Source organism: Dermochelys coriacea, chromosome 1 (assembly GCF_009764565.3).
Source record: "Dermochelys coriacea isolate rDerCor1 chromosome 1, rDerCor1.pri.v4, whole genome shotgun sequence".
NCBI lineage: Eukaryota > Metazoa > Chordata > Testudines > Dermochelyidae > Dermochelys > Dermochelys coriacea.
The window spans coordinates 34561459-34583931 of NC_050068.2; the positions used below are offsets into that span (position 1 = coordinate 34561459).

At 39.1% G+C, this 22473-nt stretch overlaps 1 protein-coding gene across 9 annotated transcripts in view; it reads left to right on the forward strand.

The window, feature by feature from the left end:
• GRIA4 (glutamate ionotropic receptor AMPA type subunit 4) overlaps nt 1–22473 on the forward strand; it is a 294100-nt gene that overhangs the window by 99484 nt on the left and 172143 nt on the right. For 8 of the 9 annotated variants that reach the window (XR_006277594.1, XR_005293872.2, XM_043504201.1 and 5 more), the window contains exon 3: nt 13525–13764. The exons of the other annotated variant lie outside the window; for it this stretch is intronic. Coding sequence is in view for 6 of the 8 variants with exons in the window: in XM_043504201.1 (XP_043360136.1) it covers nt 13525–13764 (240 nt within the window). In the remaining 2 variants the exon portion in view is untranslated. The remainder of the gene's footprint in view (nt 1–13524; nt 13765–22473) is intronic. 9 annotated transcript variants of the gene reach the window in all.

Below are 22473 nucleotides of genomic sequence, written 5' to 3' on the forward strand. Positions count from 1 at the left end.
AATTTGCAGGGACATGTAGCAGCCAAAACAAAAGTGCAATTTTAGTGTTAATGTACATAGGCATCACGGGACAAGGTGAAATTAGTCTCTCTGTATACAGTACCTGGAATATTGTTTTCAGATCTGGTCTCAGAGAGACACTTACAATTGCAGGGAGTTCAGATAAGAGCCACAAAAATGTTTAGGGGGCTGCAAGATATTCAGTGAAGATAAAAGATCAAGTCCTCATCCAGCAAAATCCTTAAACTAGGGCTGTTGATTAATCACAGTTAACTCGTGATTAACTCAAAAAATTAATTTTTAATTGTGATTAATCACAGTTTTAATCACACTGTTAAACAATAGAATAGCAATTGAAATGTATTAAATATTTTGGATGATTTTTCTACATTTTCATATATATTATGTATTCTGTGTTGTAACTGAAATGAGTGTATATTATTTTTGATTACAAATATTTATACTTTAAAAGTGATAAACAAAAGAAATACAATTTTTAATTCACCTAATACAAGTACTATTGTGCAAGCTCTTTCTCATGAAAGTGCAACTTACAAATGTAGATTTTATTTTGTTACATAACTGAACTCAAAAACAAAACAATGTAAAACTTCAGAGCCTACAAGTCCACTTAGTCCTACATCTTGTTCAGCCAATCACTAAGACAAACAAGTTTGTTTACATTTACAGGAAATAATGCTGCCCTCTTCTTATTTACTATGTCACCAGAAAGTGAGAACAGGCATTTGCATGGCACTTTCATAGCTGGCATTTCAAGGTATTTATGTGCCAGATACTCTAAACATTCATATGCCCCTTCATGCTTTGGCCACCATTTCAGAGGACATGCTTCCATGCTGATGCTCATTAATTAAATTTATGACGGAACTCCTCGGGGGGAAAATTGTATGTCCCCTGCTCTGTTTTACCTGCATTCTGCTATATATTTCCTTTTATAGCAGTCTCGGATGATGAACCAGGAAATATTGTTCATTTTAAGAACACTTCACTGCAGATTTGACAAAATGCAGAGAAGATACCAATGTGAAATTTTTAAAGTTAGCTACTGGACTCGACCCAAGATTTAAGATTCTGAAGTGCTTCCAAAATCCTAGGTGTGGATCATGCTTTCAGAAATCTTTAAAGAACAACACTCTTACGTGGAAACTACAGGACCTGAACCACCAAAAAAGAAAATCAACCTTCTGCTGGTGGAATCAGATGATGAAAATGAACATGCGTCGGTCCGCACTTCTTTGGATTGTTATCGAGCGGAACCCATCATCGTCATGGACATATGTCCGCTGGAATGGTGGTTGAAGTATGAAGTAATATATGAATCTTTAGCACATCTAGCGCATAAATATCTTGCGATGCCGCCTACAACAGTGCCATGAGAACACCTGTTCTCACTTTCAGGTGACATTGTAAACAAGCGGGCAGCATTATCTCCTGCAAATGTAAACAAACTTCTTTATCTGAGTGATTGGCTGAACAAGAAGTAGCACTGAGTGGACTTACAGGCTCTAAAATTTTATATTGATTTATTTTTGAATGCAGTTTTTCTGTACATAAATCTACATTTGTAAGTTCAACTTTCATGATAGAGATTTCACTACAGTACTTGTATTAGCTGAATTGAAAAATACTATTTCTTTTGTTGTTTTTTTTACAGTGCAAGTACTTGTAATCAAAAATAAATATAAAGTGAGCACTGTACACTTTATATTCTGTGTAATTGAAATAAATATATTTGAAAATGTAGAAAACATCCAAAAATATTTAAATATATGATATTCTATTATTGCTTAACAGTGTGATTAATCGTGCGATTAATCACAATTAATTTTTTAATAGCTTGACAGCCCTACCTTGAACACATGCTTAACTTCAAGTACATGAGTGCTCCCATTGAAATCCATCTCTGAATGAATCAGATCCCAACAGCCTACAAGTATTAGAAGGTAAACACAAAGGAGCGAGGAATGTTATACAGTGGTATCAGTAGGGGTAATCAAGTGAATATAACTGAATAAGCATTTAGGCTGAATATTAGAGGGAATCTTTCCAACAGCAAAACCTATTAGGCAGTGGAGTAGTGATTGAAGGAGGAAAGTGGTAGAAATTCCAGCTCTAGAAGACATTAATACTAGATTGGATGAAACAATAATGCACAGCAGAGAACAATCCAGCAGTTGAGTGACGTAAACCTGTGTGCAAACTCACCAGCCTGGGAAGACAAAAATAAAATCCCAGCGACTGGTCAGTGTGGTCCTCCTGCTTTCAAAACTTCCACTACATTCAGTAAATTCCAGTCAATGGTAGTTTTGCCTGGCAGAAGAACTGCAGCATTCACATAATTGTGATTCTCCAATACAGAGAAATTGCTGGGGATTTTTTTTTAATTATAAGTAGTTTTTTTTTTGACTAAGAAAAGCCTGCGATTAAGTTGCTATGTTTAAAATGCTATTTTATGAGAATCAACTACAGAGTTCATAAGAAGCCCTTCTACTTTAAATAGTACTGATGTTTTGAAAGCGGGAAAAAAGTGAAAAGAGCCTATTTTCTGCCTTTTCAGGATAAAAGGAAACAGGAAAGCTAACTTTGTAGAGAATTGGACATTAAAGAATTACCTCTTAAAACAAAATACAGCCTTCTCTTTGTTCTGTTTCATTAAAAAACGGGATGTGGAGGCAGATTTTATAAAAGCTTGCACTCTTTTTGTCAGAAGCAAATGCTGCAGAGAAATGCTGTTAATTTTTCTTGTTGTTGTTCCCTGAAGTTTGAATATAGAGTGAAGGAAATGACATTCACACAATGAAATAGATCAGTTCTGAGAGCAATGTCCAAGTTCTCATGACACATAACACAAATAAACCATCAAACTAATTGTATCTCAAGATTTGTCCTGTGTTCATGGTGAACCTGGTTCATGCAGTTTTGATGCTTTTACTCAGCACGGGAGTTGAGAGGGTACTCATCGTTTTTGTAAGAGTTCAGAGGACCACAGGTCCTAAATTAGCATTATACTTTTGGGATGAAATCTGGCTCTATTGAAATCAACAGGAGTTTTGCCATTCACTTCAATGGGATCAGTTCACCTCTCGTCTGCAGTAAAATGTGTGTATGGTCTTTTATGCCTGTTTAGGTTCCAGTGCTGCAAGTATTCACCACAGAGTTCTGAAGAACCCTCAGATATGAAATTGCAAAACGACTTACTCTGGTGTGTTACCTCTCACTTAAATCAGCCTCTAAACCAGAGGACTGGAGGGGTAGATAATGTAACACCAGTTATTTTTTAAAAACTTTGGAGGTGATCCTGGCAATTGCAGGCCAGAAAGTCTAACTTCAGTACCAGGCAAATTGTTTGAAATTATAGTAGAGAACAGAATTATCAAACACGTAGATAAACACGGTATGTTGGGGAAGAGACAGCACAGTTTGTTTAAAGATAAATCATGCCTCACCAATCTACTACAATTCTCTGAAGGTGTCAACAAGCATGTAGACAAGGGTGATCCAGATGACATAATGTACTTGGACTTTCAGAAATCCTTCTGACAAGGTCCCTCACCAAAGGCTGTTAAGCAAAGTAAGCAGTTATGGGATGAGAAGGAAGGTCCTCTTATGGATCAGTGACTGCTTAAAAGATTGGAAACAAAGGGTAGGAATAAATGGTCTGTTTTCACAGTGCATATAGGCTTAATAATGGGGTCCCCAGGGATCTGTGTGGGACACGTGTATTGTTCAGCATTCATAAATCTGGAAAAGGGGATGAACAGTGAGGTGGCAAAATTTGCAGACAATACAAAATTACTCAGGATAGTTAAGTCCAAAGCTGACTGTGAAGACTTACAAAGGGATCTCACAAAACTGGTGACTGGGTGACAAAATGGCAGATGAAATTGAATATTGATAAATGCAAAGTAATGCACATTAGAAAACATAAGCCCCACTATACATACAAAATGATGATGGGATATAAATTAACCTTTTACTACTCGAGAAAGAGATCTTGGATTCATTGGGGATAGTTCTCTAAAAACATCCACTCAATATAGAATGGTTGTCAAAAAGCTAACAATGTTAGGAACCATTAGGAAAAGGATAGATAGTAAAACATAAGATATCATAATGCCACTATATAAATCCATGATATATGCACACCTTGAATACTACATGCAGTTCTGGTCGCTCCATCTCCAAAAAAGATATCTTCGAATTGGAAAAGGTGCAGAGAAGAATAACAAAAATGATTAAGGGTATGGAACAGCTTCCATAAAAGCACAGAATAAAAACACTAGGGATGTTCAGATTAGAAAAGAGATGACTAAAAGGATATATGATAGAGGTCTATAAAATCAGGGATGGTGTGAGAAAGTGAATAGGGAAGTGTTATGTGAAGGGATAAATACAAGAACCAGAGGTCACGTAATGAAATTAATAGGCAGCAGATTTAAAACAAACAAAAAGGAAGTACTTCTTCACATAAAGCACAACCTGTGGAGCTTGTTGCCATGAGATGTTGTGAAGGCCAAAAGTATAAGTAGGTTCAGAAAAGACTCAGAGAAGTTCATGGAGGATAGGTCCATCAATAGCTATTAACGAAGATGGTCATAGATGCAACCCGATGTTCTGGGTGTCCCTAAGCCTTCAACTTCACGAAGCTGGGCCTGGACAACAATGGATGGATCACTCAATAATTGCCAATTCTGTTCACTCCCTATGAAGCATATGGCCACTGTCAGAAGATAGGATACTAGGTTACCTGAAGCATTGGTCTGAACCATTGTGGCCATTCTTATGTTATTAAAAGATGCAATTGAACCCTGAGCTCTGGAGGGGTCACATTTTCTTCACTGGGGCTCTGTGTGCACACAGAGTCCACCTCTGTTGTAACTTCCATTACAAACTCCATTAAGTTAGAAAAGCCCTAAGGGTGAGGCCCCATGATCTAATATTTTGGTCAGTTTTCAAAAATTAGAATAGCCTCTGTATCATGTAAGATATGTTTTTAGTCATGCAGGATATGGTAGATATATGTTGCATGTTTGACTCTCTATGGGAGATCCCCGAATAGAACGAGCTTTTGCAGCATGAGCGAAAGGTGTAAACCCAGAACTGCAATGCAAGGGCCCAATGATAATGGGTTATTGCAGACAGAACTATAAAATACCAAAGAAAAAATAAAGTATTCAGCATTCAACAAATGTAAATTTCATGAGCAGAGTGGCTCTACTAAGTAGAGGAGCTGAAGCACATCTTAGAGAGAAAGTCGTTCTATCAAGTAATTTTAAAAATAGACTCAGTGGAAAATGTTTCCTTGTGTAAAAGTATCTCCTTGAATTAAAATTATTTGCAGTTGTACATACAAAATATTTCTGTCAGAAAGTGCTTTAAGGTTGATGCAATTTTCTGCACAGAAATTTAGGAAAATCTAATTTGCTTTGAATTCTTCAGCTGGAAATATGAGTTGTCAGCACTTATGATAACCATTTTTTCTTGTTGCCTCACCACAAAAAAACCTGCTACACACAGCTGTAGGAGGGGCGAGACATCTGTCTTAGAGGAGCTTAACAGAAGGCCAGTCCCATAGCCCATTGATGTCAGTGGAAAAATTCCCATTGATTTCAATGGGCTGTGGATCATGTTCAGAATTTTCTCCAGTTTGTTCTGTAGTGAGGAAGTGGATTTTGCTCCCTTACCAAGGGTGAGCAGGGCTTCAGCCATCTGATCACATTAGTGTCTGCAAAAGTGGGAGGGCCCCTCCTTTCCTGTTCCCCTAGATATCACCCAGTATAGACACTTTTACATAAATTGTCTATATAATTTAGACAAAATACCATATTACAATGTTCAAATTGATGGTACAGTTTTTTCTGTTAAAATCTAATTTTGCAGCTAATTCAATTTCCATTTCTATTCAATATACAATTAATGCATTGTAAGTTTTAACTACTTCATGAATTATCTGAATAGAAATAGTCTATCAGAGATAATCCACAAGAATTGTGGACACTTAATAATTAAACTATGTAACACGTTTGTTGCTTGCTTTGCAATATGTTCTCACATCTGCATTTATGTAAATAAAAATTCACTTTCCAAATTACCATATGATCTGGCACACTAAACTGAAGGTTTCATTGTTCCTAAGAGAGTATGTTTAAATGAGCTGGTAAGCCATTCATGGAGTGAAGTTATAGTTGCATGAGGTGTATTGCTCTGGGTTAAATGTAAAAGATATTCATGTGAATTTTTGAGGCCTAACATTTTGGTGTCAATCCATATACTGATCTTTAAGTAGCACTTCCTAAGGATGCGTTCCTGTAACACTTAAGCATATGTTTAACTTAATGTGCATGGGTAGTGCCGTTGACCTAACAGGGACAATTGATGTGCCTAGTTAAATAGTTGTTTCAAAAAAGAACTAGATAAATTCATGGAGGATAGCTCCATCAATGGCTATTAGCCAGGATGGGCAGAGATGGTGTCCCTAGCCTCTGTTTGCCAGAAGCTGGGAATGGGTGACAGGGGATGGATCACTTGATGATTACCTGTTCTGTTCATTCCCTCTGGGGCACCTAGCATTGGCCAATATCGGAAGACAGGATACTGGGCTAGATGGACCTTTGGTTTGACCCATCATGGCTGTTCTTATGGTCTAATGTTTAAGTGGGTGTAGGATCAGGGCTTTAACCACAGAATTATAAGGCATAGTCCACAAAATATTACATTATTATTTATTAATAATTTAGTAATAACAAAAATGTTATTAATTATATTACAGTAGCACATACAGTTCCCAACTAAGATAGGGGCTCAGTTTGTTAAACACTGTACAAACACATAGGAAAATATTGAACCTACCCTGAACTATTTATAATCTAAATAGACAAGGCAGACAGAGAGCTGGAGATGAAACAGATGTGAAATGACTTGCTTCAGGTCACAAAGTAGGTCAGTGGCAGAGCTGGAATAGAACCTAGCTCTGATTTCCAATGCCTATCCACTGAATGAAGTTACATTGTAGGAAGTAAAACTTTTGATAAATCAAATATTTGTTATTCAATTTACTTTTTTGGCAAAGACATCTTAATTTAGCCCCTCCCTGCCCACATTTATCATTATTATTATTGTTTTACTGTATTATTATTATTATTATTTATGTATTTAGTTGAGGTGGCACCCAAAAAAGGGCCAGGAGTTTTCCATGTTCAGAGGAACATCCATGTCCTGTCCTGGATAATATATAATATAAAAGACAAGGACAAAGGGTGGAGAGAATGAATTGAGCATAACAGCAAAATGTTCAGGATTATGATAGGCATACATTTTATCAAACACAATCAATAAACATGTCAGTAAGTTAAAAACATTAAATTCCGTTCTTCTGTCCCCAGTTTACCCATTTCACCTTTCTTCTTGAGCCGTTTCAGACCAGGGTACTCTCATTCTCAAAGCATAAGACATTAGACTAGTCCTCAAGGAGGTGTAAGAGTTTCATCTGCCCATTTTCTCTGTGACACTATTTTTCTCTATTATGTTCCTATCCATTTTATATCCATTTAATTGATGACGGTCCCTCATTAGGGCAGTCTTAGTACAGTGGCTATTTGTTAAATATTAGAATGTAGCAATATATTTTAGGATTAGTTATCCTAAACCAGCCCACAGGCCAAGCATATTTTTGAAGTAATGTGCCAGATTTTTATGTGGTATAACCTTGAGGCAAATGGAGTTTAAACCAGGGATGAAATTAGTCCACTTAGCATATATTCTGTAGCTTCATTGTTCATATATCTGATACCAGAAGCAGAAATCATGTTCCAGAAGGATCCGTTTAATCGGGGTGAAGGAATATGATGAAGAAAACAGAAAGGTTAGAAAAGAAAAAGCTATGAAAAATAAACACAGAGGTGTTTAGAAATTTTAATAGGGAGCACTGCTGTATCAAGGCAAAACAATTATAAAAATATTGTTTCAAAGAATGTCATTTTTTCAAGTTAATGCTCCCCTGTGTAGTTAGTGAACCATCCCATGAGTGGGGTTACTGAAAACCAGTTTAATCTGATATAGAGTTCTTCCAATCCCAAGGGATCAGTGATTTAGCCAGGTTAATATATAACTCAGATCTTACCCATTAACACACTGATGTCAGTCCTTTAGTAACTAAAATCTAACGGTTTATTAAGAAAAGGAAAAAAAAGAAAAGAAAAGAAAAGAAAAGAAAAGAAAAGCGCTATAAATGGTTAAGGAATCATATACATACATGTGATTGCAAAGTCCATATATCAGGTTTGTAGCCTTGATGGAATAATCAGGAAATGAAGACAAAATGGAGATGTCTCAGGGATCCTTTCATATCCTGTGCCATGTGCATGGGATTTTACTGTCCCAGACAAAGCTCACAGGCCATGTTTGTGAAAAGTTACTGGCCCAAGATGGAGTACAGGGTCACACGAGCATATCACTTGTCTTTACATGGCTTGCTGAATCTCAGGGGGTGGCTATTGGCCCCTTGTTGTCTGAGGCATCCTTATGAAGAGCTATCTCCGCGGGATGAGTTTCTTCTATGGCCCAGTGTGAGATTGGAGATTCCTAATGGGCCATCAGCACATAGAATTTACATCAAAGGTAGATAGCTATCTGTGAGGTGTCTTGCAGGAGCAGACACATTTGAGATACAGATACATAGCCAGAATTCATAACTTTAGATACAAAGACGATACATAGATTTAACCAAGATAATTATATTTGATAGACTGTAACTTTTCCATGATGCCTTCCACGGTATGCTTTGTATAAGAGTTGTTGCAATTGTTTAACAATGGTAGCAGCGATGATACAAATAGCAACCTTCAAGCATAAAGCATCACAGTCTTGGCGAGGCAAATGGTGTGAGAACCCATCTTCCCCATTGCTGTAGTTATAAAGCTCAATGTGATGCTGAGAGAGTGGAGTTGTGAATTGAAAGGGGAGTGGATCTTGTGTGGCCCTTCCAAGGGCTTTGTGTAGCCTGCATTGAAAAACTGTGTAAAAATAAGACCTGATTCTCATTATTGTTATTACTATTATTATTATTATTATTAATTATTATATTTTATTTATTTTATTATTTGTATTGCATTAGAACCTAAAAACCCCAACCAAGACCAATGGGGGTGCGGGGGGGAGTGGACGATCACTGAACTGGGCATTATACTTACACATTTTTCTGAGCTTCTCCTTTCTGTTTACATGGGTTTTTCACTGGCGAAACTCCATTTTTTACACTCATTTCTTTTAATGGAGCTACTTCACATGTACACTAGGAGAATCAGTCCCATTGAACTGAAGAATCCAGAACAAATACTATACAGCATTGAAGAAAAAAATATTTTCAGTGCTGTGGAAATTATTTCAAAACACACACACACACACACACAGTTGTAGTGGCTTCTGAAGCATAGAAGACATTGAAGGCAGCAAGAATGCTACTACCTAATTCCTGCATACTATCATGAGTATTTGCTCTTTCAATGTCCATGTAAGAAACAAAGGTTTGTTTATATAGCACAGAAAAATACCTGAGTATATACTACTGAATACTACTGAAAAATGGACTTGATGGTCTAATTGACTGTTCCCTTCTGTAACTTCTGTGATTTTGGGATATATAACAATGTTAATGATTATGTATAAGTTACAGTACATTGTTGTTTTTTCTTATAGTTCAAGAGTAGGAAATTATTCATTTTGACTGTAATAAATTGCTAGTGAAGAACTATTTTCCAGAGAAAGTAGCTTCGTGGACTGTTTTCATAGAATCCTAGAAATGTAGGGTTGGAAGGGACCTCAAAAGATCATCAAGTCCAGCCCCCTGTGCTGAGGCAGGACCAAGTAAACCTAATAGACCAAGTGAACACCATCATTGATGTATCAGTATATTTATGTCTGCATCTGTAATTTTCACTTCATGCATCTGAAGAAGTGGGGTTTTTACCCAAGAAAGCTTATGCTCAAATAAATCTGTTAGTCTTTATGGTGCCACCGGACTCCTTATTGTTTTTGTGGATAAAGATTAACACGGCTACCCCCTGATACTTGACACCATCATTGATAGGTGTTTGTCCAGCATGTTCTTAAAACCTCCAATGAAGGGAATTCCACAACCTCCCTGGGAAACCTATTCCAGAATTTATTTTCCCTTATAGTTAGAAAGTTTTTCTTAATATCTAACCTAAATCTCCCTTGCTGCAAATTCAGCCTATTGCTTCATCCTACGTTCAGTGGACAAGGAAAACAGTTGATCAGCATCTTCTTTATAACAGCCCTTAACATATTTGAAGACTGTTGTCAGGTCCTCTCTCAGTCTTCTTTTTTCAAGAGTAAACATGTCCAGTGTGCTAACCTTTCCTCATAGGTAGATTTTCTAAACCTTTTATCATTTTTGTTGCTCTCCAATTTGTACACATCTTTCCTAAAATGTGGTACCCCAGAAGTGGACACAGTACTGAAGCTGAGACCTCACCAGTACTGAGTAGATCAGGACAATTACTCTCATGTCTTACATACAACACTCCTGTTAATACACCCAGAATGGTATTCGCCTTTATCATAACTGCATCCTATTGCTGACTCATATTCAATTTGTGATCCACTGTAATCCTCAGATCCTCTTCAAAAGTACTACCACCTAGCTAATTTGTTGCACATTTTGTAGGTGTGCATTTGATTTTTTCTTCCTAAATTCAAAGACTTTCACTTATCTTTGTTGAATTTCATCTTGTTAAATTCAAATCAGTTCTTTAATTTGTCAAGATTGTTTTGAATTTTAATCCTGTCCTTCAAAGTGCTTGCATCCTTTCCCAGCTTGGTGTCATTTGCAAATGTTATGAGCATGCTATCCACTCTATTATCCAAGTCATTAATGAAAATACAGAATAGTATCCAACCCACCACGGGACTCCACTAGATACGCCCCATGGGATCCCACTAGATATGCCCTCCCAGTTTGATAAAGAACCATTGATAATTACTCTGAGTATGGTCTTTCAACCAGTTGCGCACCCACCTTATAGTAATTTCATCTAGACCTCATTGTCCTCATTTGCTTATGAGAATATTATGTGAGAGCCTTACAAAAATCAAGATATGTCACATCTACTGCTTCTTCCAATCCAGTAGGCCAGTAATCCTGTCAAAGAACAAAATTATGTTGATTTATTATGATTTGTTCTTAACAATTCCATGCTGGCTATTCCTTATAACTAACCTTATTATCCTTTAGGTGCTTACAAATTATTATTTAATATTTTATTCCAGATCTTTCCAGGAACCAAAGTTTAGGCTGACTGATTTACAATTCCCCAGGCCCTCTTTGTTCCCCTTTTTAAAATACGTTTGCCCTTTTCCAGTTCTCTGGGACCTCACACATCATCCATAAATTCTCAGAGATAATTGCTTAAAGTTTCAAGATTACTTCAGCTAGTTCCTTATGCAACATAGGAAGAATTTCACCAGGCCCTGCCAATTTAACTTATCTAAATATTCTTTAACCTGTTCTTTCCTTATTTTGGCTTGCGTTCCTTCCCCCTTGTTAATATTTAATTGTATTGAGTATCTGGTCAGCATCATCCTTTTCAATGAAGACTGAAGCAAAATAGGCATTAATCACCTCAGCCTTATTGATGTCATTAGTTATTAGCTCTCCTTCCCCACTAAGTAGAGAGCATACAGTGTTTGTCACCTGCCCCCTTTGAACCTAGCTTAAAGCACTCCTCATTAGGTTGGTGAGTTGGTGCGTGAAGTTGCTTTTCCCCTTCTTGTTCAGGTGGACCCTGTCTCTTCGCAGCAAACCACCTTCCCGTAACATCCCATGGTCAAGGAAACAAAAATCCTCTTGTCAACACCATCTTGCACAGCTATGCATTCATCTCTAGGATGCACATATCCCTGCCTGGGTCTTTACCCTCAACCAGGAGGATGGACCAGAATTCGGGACCCCTGAATTGATCCCAGAGCCCTGTAGTAATTGCTGATCTGCTCAGGGTCATAAGTGACAATACTATTAGTGCCCACATGGAGGAGAAGCATGGGGTAGTGATCAGAGAGATGGATGAGCCTTGGCAACCTTTCCATAACATTTTGGATGCTGGCTCCAGGCATGCACTATGCCTCCCAGGACATCATGTCAGGTTGGCAGATGGATGTCTCTGTCGCTCTCAGAAGGGAGTCCCCGACCACCAGTGCCCTACACCTTCTCCTTTTGGGTGAGGTGGCCATGAGCCTCCCAACCTTGAATGCAGTTGACTCCTTCTTCTCAGCCATTGGGATCTGCTCCTCACCTCCTGATTGCCAGTATAGCATATCTCTTCTTGACCACACAGGTGGGGGATTTGGGTGGAGTCAGAGCACTATCTTCTGCCTGACGTGGCCAGCAGGGGGCACTATAGGTGCAGGCAGAGGAAGAATTAGCCTTGGTGGCAGAGCCACACACAGTTTTTCTCCCTTTGCGGATTCTCCCTTGTTGAGTACCTGCAGATTAAGGAAAGGAAAAAACAACAACACACAACACTAACTCCCTGCTTTCCTTCACTGGCAAACTCTGCTAGCTAACTCCCTTAGTGCCCCAGTTGCCTTCATCTCACTAGCCATGTCTCTTCATGTGCATGGATCATTAACGGCCTGATTCAAAGTCTGTTCACGTCAATGAGAGTCTTTCAGTTGACTTCAGTGGGCTTTGCTTTGGGCCCTTAGAGGGCCTATCAGCAAATCAGACTATTCATTGAACATCATTTGTCTCTCATTCATATGTTGGCAGAGCATAGAGAGAGATGATTTTGGGCAAGAGTCCGATGCCCTTACTTATGCTGAGTTAGTACCTTTTTCTAGAAGTGAACTAACAAGTCAATGGGAGCATTCATGGAGTAAGTTGCTATTCACCATATGTAAGGATGAAGCTCTAATGTAGAGAATGGCTCAATTTATGGAGAAGGAGAATAAAAGTCCTAAATTGTTTCAATTCACAATGTGCAAGTTGCATTTTTTGGTTACAATGAACTTCTGCTTACAGTGAAATTGATATGATGAAAGGGGGGAGGGGGGAAGGAAGACTGCCACAAAGCACAACCTCCTTTTCCATTTAAAATAAAAGAAACGCTCAGAGTTGCCTAAAGAATTGATATAAATCAGTGAAAAATATAGGTAGAATGACATGCAGTTCATAATACCAAGCATATCATTCGCAACGTAAGATACTGCAGATTGACTTTTCCTTTGAATGCAAACTGTTAATTTCTTATTTAATTCGTACATGCTGTTTAACAAAAAGCCAGAGATAAATTATCATTTATAATCAAGGTTTGATGCTGTTTTGTTTCAAAAACACATCCATATCAAAATTGAGGTTGCTTACATACATTTAAATAGATTGGACCAAATAAATGAGAAATTTCATATATAAATGCTGGAAATATATATATAAAATGTGTTTGTTTAAAGGTTTTGTTACTAGTTGAAGTGTGTTTTGTTCTGTTGCAGTTTGCTCTCAGTACTCTAGAGGAGTTTTTGCCATTTTTGGACTGTATGATAAGAGATCAGTACATACCTTGACCTCATTCTGCAGCGCCTTGCACATCTCCCTCATCACGCCAAGTTTCCCCACAGAGGGCGAGAGCCAGTTTGTGCTGCAGCTGCGACCATCTTTACGGGGAGCTCTCCTAAGTTTGCTGGATCATTATGAATGGAACCGTTTTGTCTTCCTTTATGACACAGACAGGGGTAAGTAGCAAACCTTTCTTATCACTTTGGTTTGTTTGACTGTTGTGACAACTGTGCATCTTTATATTATGTTAAGCATTTTGAAAATAAAGTCCATTGGACTGAAATAATGTGTGGCTCTGCAGCTAAAGGAAGAATTCCTCCATCTGTAAGTGTTGAGCACTAAATGTGTATATTATGTAATACACTGTACTGAGCCATAGCTCTAAATTTGAAAGGTAAAAATGTTTTAAGTGATATTAATGTTCCGCATACACAGACTGATAAAAAGAATTCAAAATTAAAGCTTCTATTCTGTCTCCATCTCTACTCATTTGGCAACACGTTTTGAACTCAGTGACCACAACATAAATCTGGAGTCATCCCATTTAAGTCATTGGAGTTTCTCTGGATTCACACTGGTAGAACCTGAGATCAGAGTCTGGCCCATTGTGTATCACCATAGGGGAGGACCAGATAGTGGAAGGTTCATCCAGGGTGACTGTATCCCATTGTGCTGGGACAGAGGAGGAACATTGATGTAACGGGGGCCCCTACACTGGGGGGCACATGCCTGGGAGAGTGCAGAGCAGCATACCGTGTCCTGTTCTTTTCCATGTACCTTGTAAAATCCATCACAGCCCATCCACAATATATCATCTCCTTATAATTGTAAATTACTTTGACAGATGGTACCATTTCTAGCAGAATTGCCTGTTTATACACAGATAGAGAATATCACAGGACACATTGGACTCTCCCAGAATTATAGATAATTGGAAGTATGCCTACTGTACACTGGTACCTCAAGCCTTACTGCCAGCTTGGGGAAGCAAAATTTCATCCTCCACAATCCTGGCATTGATTCTGCTAGCAGAGCCCATTTCCCACCCACCCTCTTTTTCGTGAGTGGGGCCAGGATTTGGCCCATAGTGAGTAGACTTCTATGTGAGAGGCTGGACTTTCCTCTTTATGTTATGGGCTTGTCTACATAGGGAAATTGACCAGCATAGCTACAGAGAAATAATTATTCCACTACAGCAGTGCCTATCAGTTTACCTGAGTAGACAGGCCCTATGCTTTAGTGAATTCTGAGCTCAGTTCTGTATTGCCTGAAACACCTATAGTTGGGCCAAAATTAATAATACACACCAAGAAGTGGGTTCAACCTTTTTCATAATTTATTATTTGGTCTGAATAGATCTGGTGAAACCTACACACCTCTTGGTATTCTGTCCCATCTGGTGGCACTGAGATCTCTTGGAGAGAGATATAAAATGAATCTGCTGTACAGCCTTAGCTAACAGTCAGTTGGCTTTTAGCTCATGCGGTAGAGGCTCATGCACTAAGCTCCAGAGATCCCCAGTTCGATCTTGCCTGCGGACAACCAGGGACTGTTGGCGTTACAAGTGGGGGCTCATCTGGGATTTCAACTGGGAAGTCTCTGAAGCTCAGGGTGCGCTTCCTCAGCTAGGGGAAGTATTTAACTTACACACCTTCTGGGTGTGGTGTTTTGTCCCATCTAGTGGCACTGAGACCACTTAAAGAGAGAGATTAATGAGTTTGCTCTACAGCCTTAGGTAACAATTGGTTGGCTTTTAGCTCATGCTATAGAGACTCATGCACTAAGCTCAAGAGGTCTCAGGTTTGATCCTGCCCGCCAACGACTGGTGTCTGTCGGCATTACATTGGCATAAATCTTTTTACCCTTTTGTGCATCTCAAGAATGAAGTTTTGAGAACTACTGTTGTAAGTGTGGAGTAGTTTAAAATTGTAAGTCTTACTAAATTAAAATCTATTCTGTGATCAAGGATCATTAATAAAGAATCAGACCAAAAAAACAATACCAGAAAAGTGCAACAATGTTTCATTCAATAAACCAAGGACATTACTGAGGCAAAAGTTCACAACCTGCATTCTCCCATTTCATCTTTACTTCACATATTTAATTAGATAGACACCATTCTCAAGCACACAATGTCACACCAAGGTCAGTTTGAGAACATCATTTATAACAATATGCTTAGCAAATTATTCTAAAGCAGTGAGCTCAGCAATTTTGAAATCACCAGTATATCTTTGATATAGAGATGACATATTTGTCTGCTAGCAAGGTGGGGATATGGCTCTGAAGAATCTTTAAACATCAGAACAGCAGATTTGTTTTTGGTTGTTGCTGCTGTTTAATGTGGGGAAAAAAGAAAATGAATCTTTTCATTTATAGATGTTTTGGTCAGCTGTAGAGAATATGGCTCTTAAGGATGGCATATTCCCCATAAGAAAATTCAGAAAACCATATTGCTACCAAAGTATTTGCACCATCATTTCAAAACAGAATACAAGCTTCATTGAGATAGTGATGCAGAGCCAAGATATGACAAAGAACAAGTAAACCTAAAGAGACAGAGATGAATTCTGCTCTCAGTTTACATGATGTAAATCTGGAGAAACACCACTGAAGTAAATGGAGTTATGAGGCTTATAATGGTATAACAGAGAGCATAATTTGGCTCCATCTCTTTAAGCATAGAATATTAAATGTAGGTGGGTGGTGTAATTTGGATGAGGCCAGAGCTCTGAAGGGCTGGATGACAGTGGGAATCAAGTTGGATCCTAGGGCTCCCTGTGCTACCATTCCTGCCGTCTCAATATTGCAGGGACAAGGCGTGGGGGTGTGGAGGGAAGAGGTTGCAGTCCTGGCGGGCCAGAGCAGAGCCTACAGAGAGTCTACCCTTCACCTGGCACCTGCCAGGTGTCACCAGCCCTGCAGCAGCTCTGCCATCATAGCCCCACTCACTCTCTCATATGACAGGAGGGCTGCAGAGGCCTCCCTGCACTATTGCAGGAGCCATTCAACAGTAGGATGGCCTCTCCTGTAGTCGGGGGTCTCTGTTCTGTTGTCTGAACCTCTGCATTAGCTGAATCTCTTTCTTGGCTCCAGCATGGGGGAAAAGGAAGGGATTCAGATAATGTAGAGATTCAGAGCATAGGGATTGGGAAAATTGGGAGTCTACTGTATTCATTATTTCATATATTTTTACCACATCACTTCTAACTCTTCTCCTTTCTAAGGTAAACAATCCCAGTCTTTTCAGTCTCTCTCTTTATGGGAGCTGTTCCTTGTCCCTAATCATTCTCATCATCTTTGTCTGACACTCCACTTTCCACCCTCAGAATTCTGCCATGTCCTTTTTGTTTGAGATGGGGTGGTGATTACTGTGCACACAGTATTCCAGATGAGGCCACACCATTGATGAGTGGCTTTTGAAGAACTAAGGGCCAAATTCTTCTCTCAGGTGTGCACATTCAACTCCCTGAAAGAAGTGGGAACTGCCAAACATACCAGAAGGCAGATGGTCGCTATTTCTATGGGTTCTAACCTGCAAGGCTGTGATCCAGCCAAGCACTTTAGCATAAGTTTATCTTTAGACATATGAATAGTACAAATGACTTCACTGGGAATAATCACACACTTCCATTTAAGCACATAGGTCTCTTGCCAGGATTATATGTGTATATGTCATTTATGCATTTTCCTGCCACTGAAGGAACCTCAAGCACTGGCGCACCTTGCCCCCCCCCCCCCCGTTATCTCCCTGTGGTACATAATAGTCTAATCTCCTGTAGGTCTCCTTTACTTTGGTCTCATTTCCATTGCTGGGTTTAGTGTGTGGGTGTTCGTGACAGGCAGGCAGGTTAGATGATCTAATGGGCCTTTCTGGCCTTAATCTCAATGACTCTGACATGCTTTAGTGCTGTGGCCTCACAGCTATTTTCCACAGCTTATTTTCTTCTAGACAGTGTAACGCAAATATTTCATGCCAAAATAAGTATAAATAAAATTGTTGAAATTGTGGAAAATGTAAATTCCACCTTTCCTGCTCTTTACTGTTGATTTTCTTATGTTAAATGGAGGTGGAACACAGCTGAAGACATTTTTGACATTTTCAAAAGTGTTTATTATTAGCTATCTGAAAACATCTTGAATTTTAATAAAGCCTCCTGTTGTGATAAATTGATTAATTGTGAATGTATATAAAATCATAGAAATGTAGATTAGAAGGCACCTCAACAGGTCATCTAGTCCATTCCCCTGCACTGAGGCAGGACTAAATATTTTCTAGACCGTCCCTGACAGATGTTTGTCTAACCTGTTCTTAAAAACTTCCAGTGAAGGATATTCCACATCCTCCCTACAAAATTTATTCCAGTACTTAACTACCCTTATAGTTTGGCAAGTTTTTTCCTAACATCTAACCTAAATCTCCCTTGCTGCAATTTAAACCCATTACCTCTTGTCCTGTCCTCGGTGGCCAAGGGGAACAATTGATCACCCTGTTTATAACAGCCTTTTACATAAATGAAGACTCTTATCATAGCCTCACTCTGTCTTCCTTTCTTTATATAAAACAAACCCATTTTTTCACTCTTTCCATGTAGGTCATGTTTTCTAGACCTTTAATCATTTTTGTTGCTCTCCTCTGGATTTTTCCAGTTTATCTCCCAAAGTGTAGTGCCCAGAACTGGACACAATTCTCCAGTTGAGACTTATTGGTGCTGAGTAGAGTGGAAGAATTACTTCTCATGTCTTGCTGACATGTTGACTCCTGCTAATACATCCCAGAATAATGTTTGGGTTTTTTTTGCAACAGTATTACATTGTTGACTCATATGTAGTCTGTGATCTTTGAAACCCCGAGATCCTTTGCTTCAGTATTCCATCCTAGGCAATCATTTCCCATTTTGTATTTGTGCAACTGATTATTCCTTCCTAAGTGCAGTACCTTGCATTTGTCTTTATTGAATTTCAGACCATGTCTCAAGTTATTCAAGGTAATTTTGAATTCTAATCCTGTCCTCCAAAACACGAGCAACCCCTCTCAGCTTGGTATCATCTGCAAACGTTATGCATGTACTCTCTATGCCTTTATCCAAATCATTTATGATTATATTAAATAGAACTGGACCCAGGATGGATCCTTGTGGGATCACACTTGGTACACCTTGTCTAGACTATGAACTGCTGATAACTACACTTTGAGTACAGTTTTCCAACCAGTTGTGCACCCACCTTATAGTAGGCTCATCTAGGCTATATTTTCCTTGTTTGCTAATGAAAAGGTCGTGTGAGACAGTATCAAAAACCTTACTAAAGAGATACTATAGTGGAGTGAATGAATTCATGGATTGGAATGGAGTGGAGTGAATGGAGTGGAGTGAATGGAATTACATGAATTCAACTATACACGCTCGGCAAAAAAAAAGAAAAATAATAATAACTTGCAGTGGTGGAATACTGTACAGGAGTCGATGGGAGAGCTCTCAGGGGTCGATTTATTGCATTTAGACTAGTCACGATAAATCAACCCCCGCTGGATCAATCACTGCCTGCCGATCCGGTGAGCATCTCGCTGCACTGAGTGTGATTCTAGTGTTTAAAGATACATATTTTTGTACAACATGGCCCTAAATGCAAGCCAACTACTTCATCTGGTGCTCAACTGAAGAAACAGTGATCTCAATAAGTCCAACGCTGTGTTTGACTTATTGAGAGACGGTATATTGGTCTCCAACGAATCTAGCATCGTGCCATCAAGATTCAAGAGAGAAATTCGTCAAGCCGTGGCATCAAGTGCTCCAATAACTGCTAAGGTGACAAGCCAGGTGCGTGATAAGGCTTTAGTGAAGACTGAAAGGACACTAAACTTATGGCTGGAAGGCATGAACTGTAAACTTGTGCCTATCGATGGCAACATGTTCCGAGAAAAGGCTCTTAGCCTCTATGCACTGTTCAAACCTCCCGCCAAAGAGGGACAGCCTTCTGATGAGAAGCCAAGGTTGGCTTAACAGTTTTAGGAACCGTTTTAACCTCAAAAACGTGCAGACTACTGGTGAAGCTGCGTCTTGCCAGTGAAGAGGCAGCAAAAGCCTACCCCGAACAATTAAAGAAAATCATAGAAGAAAAGGGCTATCTTCCGGAACAAGTTTTTAATGCTGACAAGACTGGAAAAAAAATGCCCAACCACACTTACACTTCGAAATCAGAAAGACAAGCCTGTGTCTTCTAAGCAGCTAAAGACCACGTGACTGTGTTGTTTTGTGGCAATGCGGCTGGGCATTTAATAAAGCCAGGCTTGCTCTACAGGACTGCAAATCCCTGTGCCCTAAAAGGCAAGAACAAAAATCTCCTGCCTGTGTTCTGGCAATCAAATAAAAAGGCTTGGGTGATGGCAGCATTATTTCTAGATTGGTTCCACAAGTGTTTCAATCCGGAGGTCAAGTGGTACCTCGAAGAGAAAGGACTTGACTTTAAAGAGTTGCTGATCATAGACAATGCTCCTGGCCATCCCGAGGCACTCCGGTTTGCGTATAATGATGTTGAAGTCGTCTTTCTCTTTTTTATTCTTTCATTCTTCCGTCTCTCTCTCTCTCTTTTTGACTATATGAGATTTTCGCCTTACACGCTGACTTTAGAACCTAACCCCCGCGTAAGATGTGACTCCACTGTAGTGCTTCCCCCCATCCACAAGACATGTTACCATGTCAAAGAACGATATTAGGTTGTTTTGACATGATTTTTTTCTTGACAAATCCATGTTGACTGTTACTTGTCACATTATCTTCTATGTGCTTGCAAATCGATTGTTTGATTACTTGTTCCACTATCTTTCTGGGTACTAAAGTTAAGATGACTGGTCTATAATTCCCTGGGTTGTCCTTATTCCCCTGTTTATAGATAGACACTATATTTGTTCTTTTTCTCTGAGACCTCTCATGTCTTCCAGGAGTTCTCAAAGACAATTGTTAAAGATACATATAGACTCAGGATATCTTTAGCCAGTTCCTTAAGTATTCTAAGATGTATTTTGTCAGGTCCTGCCAACTTGAAGACATCTAACTTGTCTAAGTAATTCTCGACATGTTCTTTCCTTATTTTAGCTTCACATTCTATCCCATTTAAACTGATATTAGTTGTCTGATCACTGCTAAATATAAAACAAAAAAAGCATTTAACACTTTCTGCTTTTCTGTTATTGGCTTTCCCTCCTCATTGAGTAAGTGTCTTCCTTGCTTAGGATGAGGCTTGATATGTAGTGAGCCAGTTCATATCCAGCCCAAATCATCAGAGACTCAGCATTACCATCATCCGGCTCTTTTTGGCATATTTGAAATAAGTTAGAGGTTTCAGTCCTGTTCCTGGTCCAGTCAGTCCAAACCCTCCTCTGTTAACATGTTTCATGGTAATCTCAGTAGGGAAGCCAATGAATGAATGAATATGAAAACTAAATGACTTTCTCACATCATACAGATTGGAAGCTATATTCCCTAGTGGCTAAAGGGGTGCTGTTCCATTGACTTCAGCAGTGCTATTTCTGTTTATGCAGCAGTGAATTTTGTCTGGCACTCCTCCAACCCCTTACTAAGGCCCAATGTGGGGAAGCTTTCATGAACACTGAGGCCTGAACAGTTACATGAATTTGCGGGGAGGGAAGGGAGGAAGAGACTGCACAAGTATCTCCCCTTCCACCCACAATTGTGCATTGTATTGGGACAAGCCACAGAATTGGGCAGCACAGAAGTGGTTCAGGATGTGTGATCATAACCCCACTCCTCTACTCTGCCAGTTGGAAGATTTGACAGGGCACAGAGTACACATTATTTTCTGTCTGAGAGGTGGAATTGTCAATGTAGAATGTTAATAAGCCTGTTAGCCAAAATTCCACATGAAAGATGGAGTATTGTTGTACTGTAGCCCCTCTTCACTCCACTGTGGTCTGAACTGTGGTTTTAAATGGCAGCTGCAGATTACCTCAGACAGTTATAAGTGTTTAAATAGATATTAGGCTAAGATTGTTTCCTGTAGGAATTAATGTCAATAGGAGGAGCACATCTCCAGAGGGGAAGGAAAGGGAAGACAGCTGTGAAGAAGTGGGACACACCTTGGGGGAGTAGAAAATGCTCTGAAAGACAGCCTGAAGGGGAAGGATTGAGGGAGAGCATGTGAGTTCAAAAGGAGTGGCATGTTACAGATGTACAAACAAATGTATCACCTGTGGTCTTTCAGTCCACTGCCACACACATCATGTAGCACAATGTCCAGAAATACACCCACACCGTTTGCATAAATAACTTGCATTCAATAATATCCTCTCAGACATATTGAACAGAATACCTTCCCCTTCTGCTCAATCTCCATGTCTGAAATAAATGACACCAAATTGTTTTGCTCATGTATTTCTTTCAGACTCTGAAATACTTTTAAGTCATTGATCTAAGATCCATTTGGTAGATCTAATGATAGGATTTGAATCTGATACATTGTCCTGGCAGATCCCTAAACCTCGCCAAGTTTTTCCTGAGGGATTAAAAGCTAAAATCTAAAAAGCGCACTTCAGAATTTATGGATCCAGTTCTATCAAGGACACTTTGTTTGCATTAAGGATCTGCCCAGGACAACATGTCAGATTCATCAGAGACTATTAGCCAAATTCTGCTCTCAATTACATTGATTTCAGGGGACTGCACCCATGTAACTAGTGAGAATAATCATTGGTTCGAGATGCTGATATTTTCCATTACTCTAGTTTAGATCAATAGCATTTCTATTTCAAATTGTTAATTCTAATAACGTCAAAACATTTAGTTTTATTGAATCTGGCACGTATGTGTAAGTGAATTGCTACCTCCATATCTACCACATATGTTTAAAAATAGAAATTTGTCAATAGT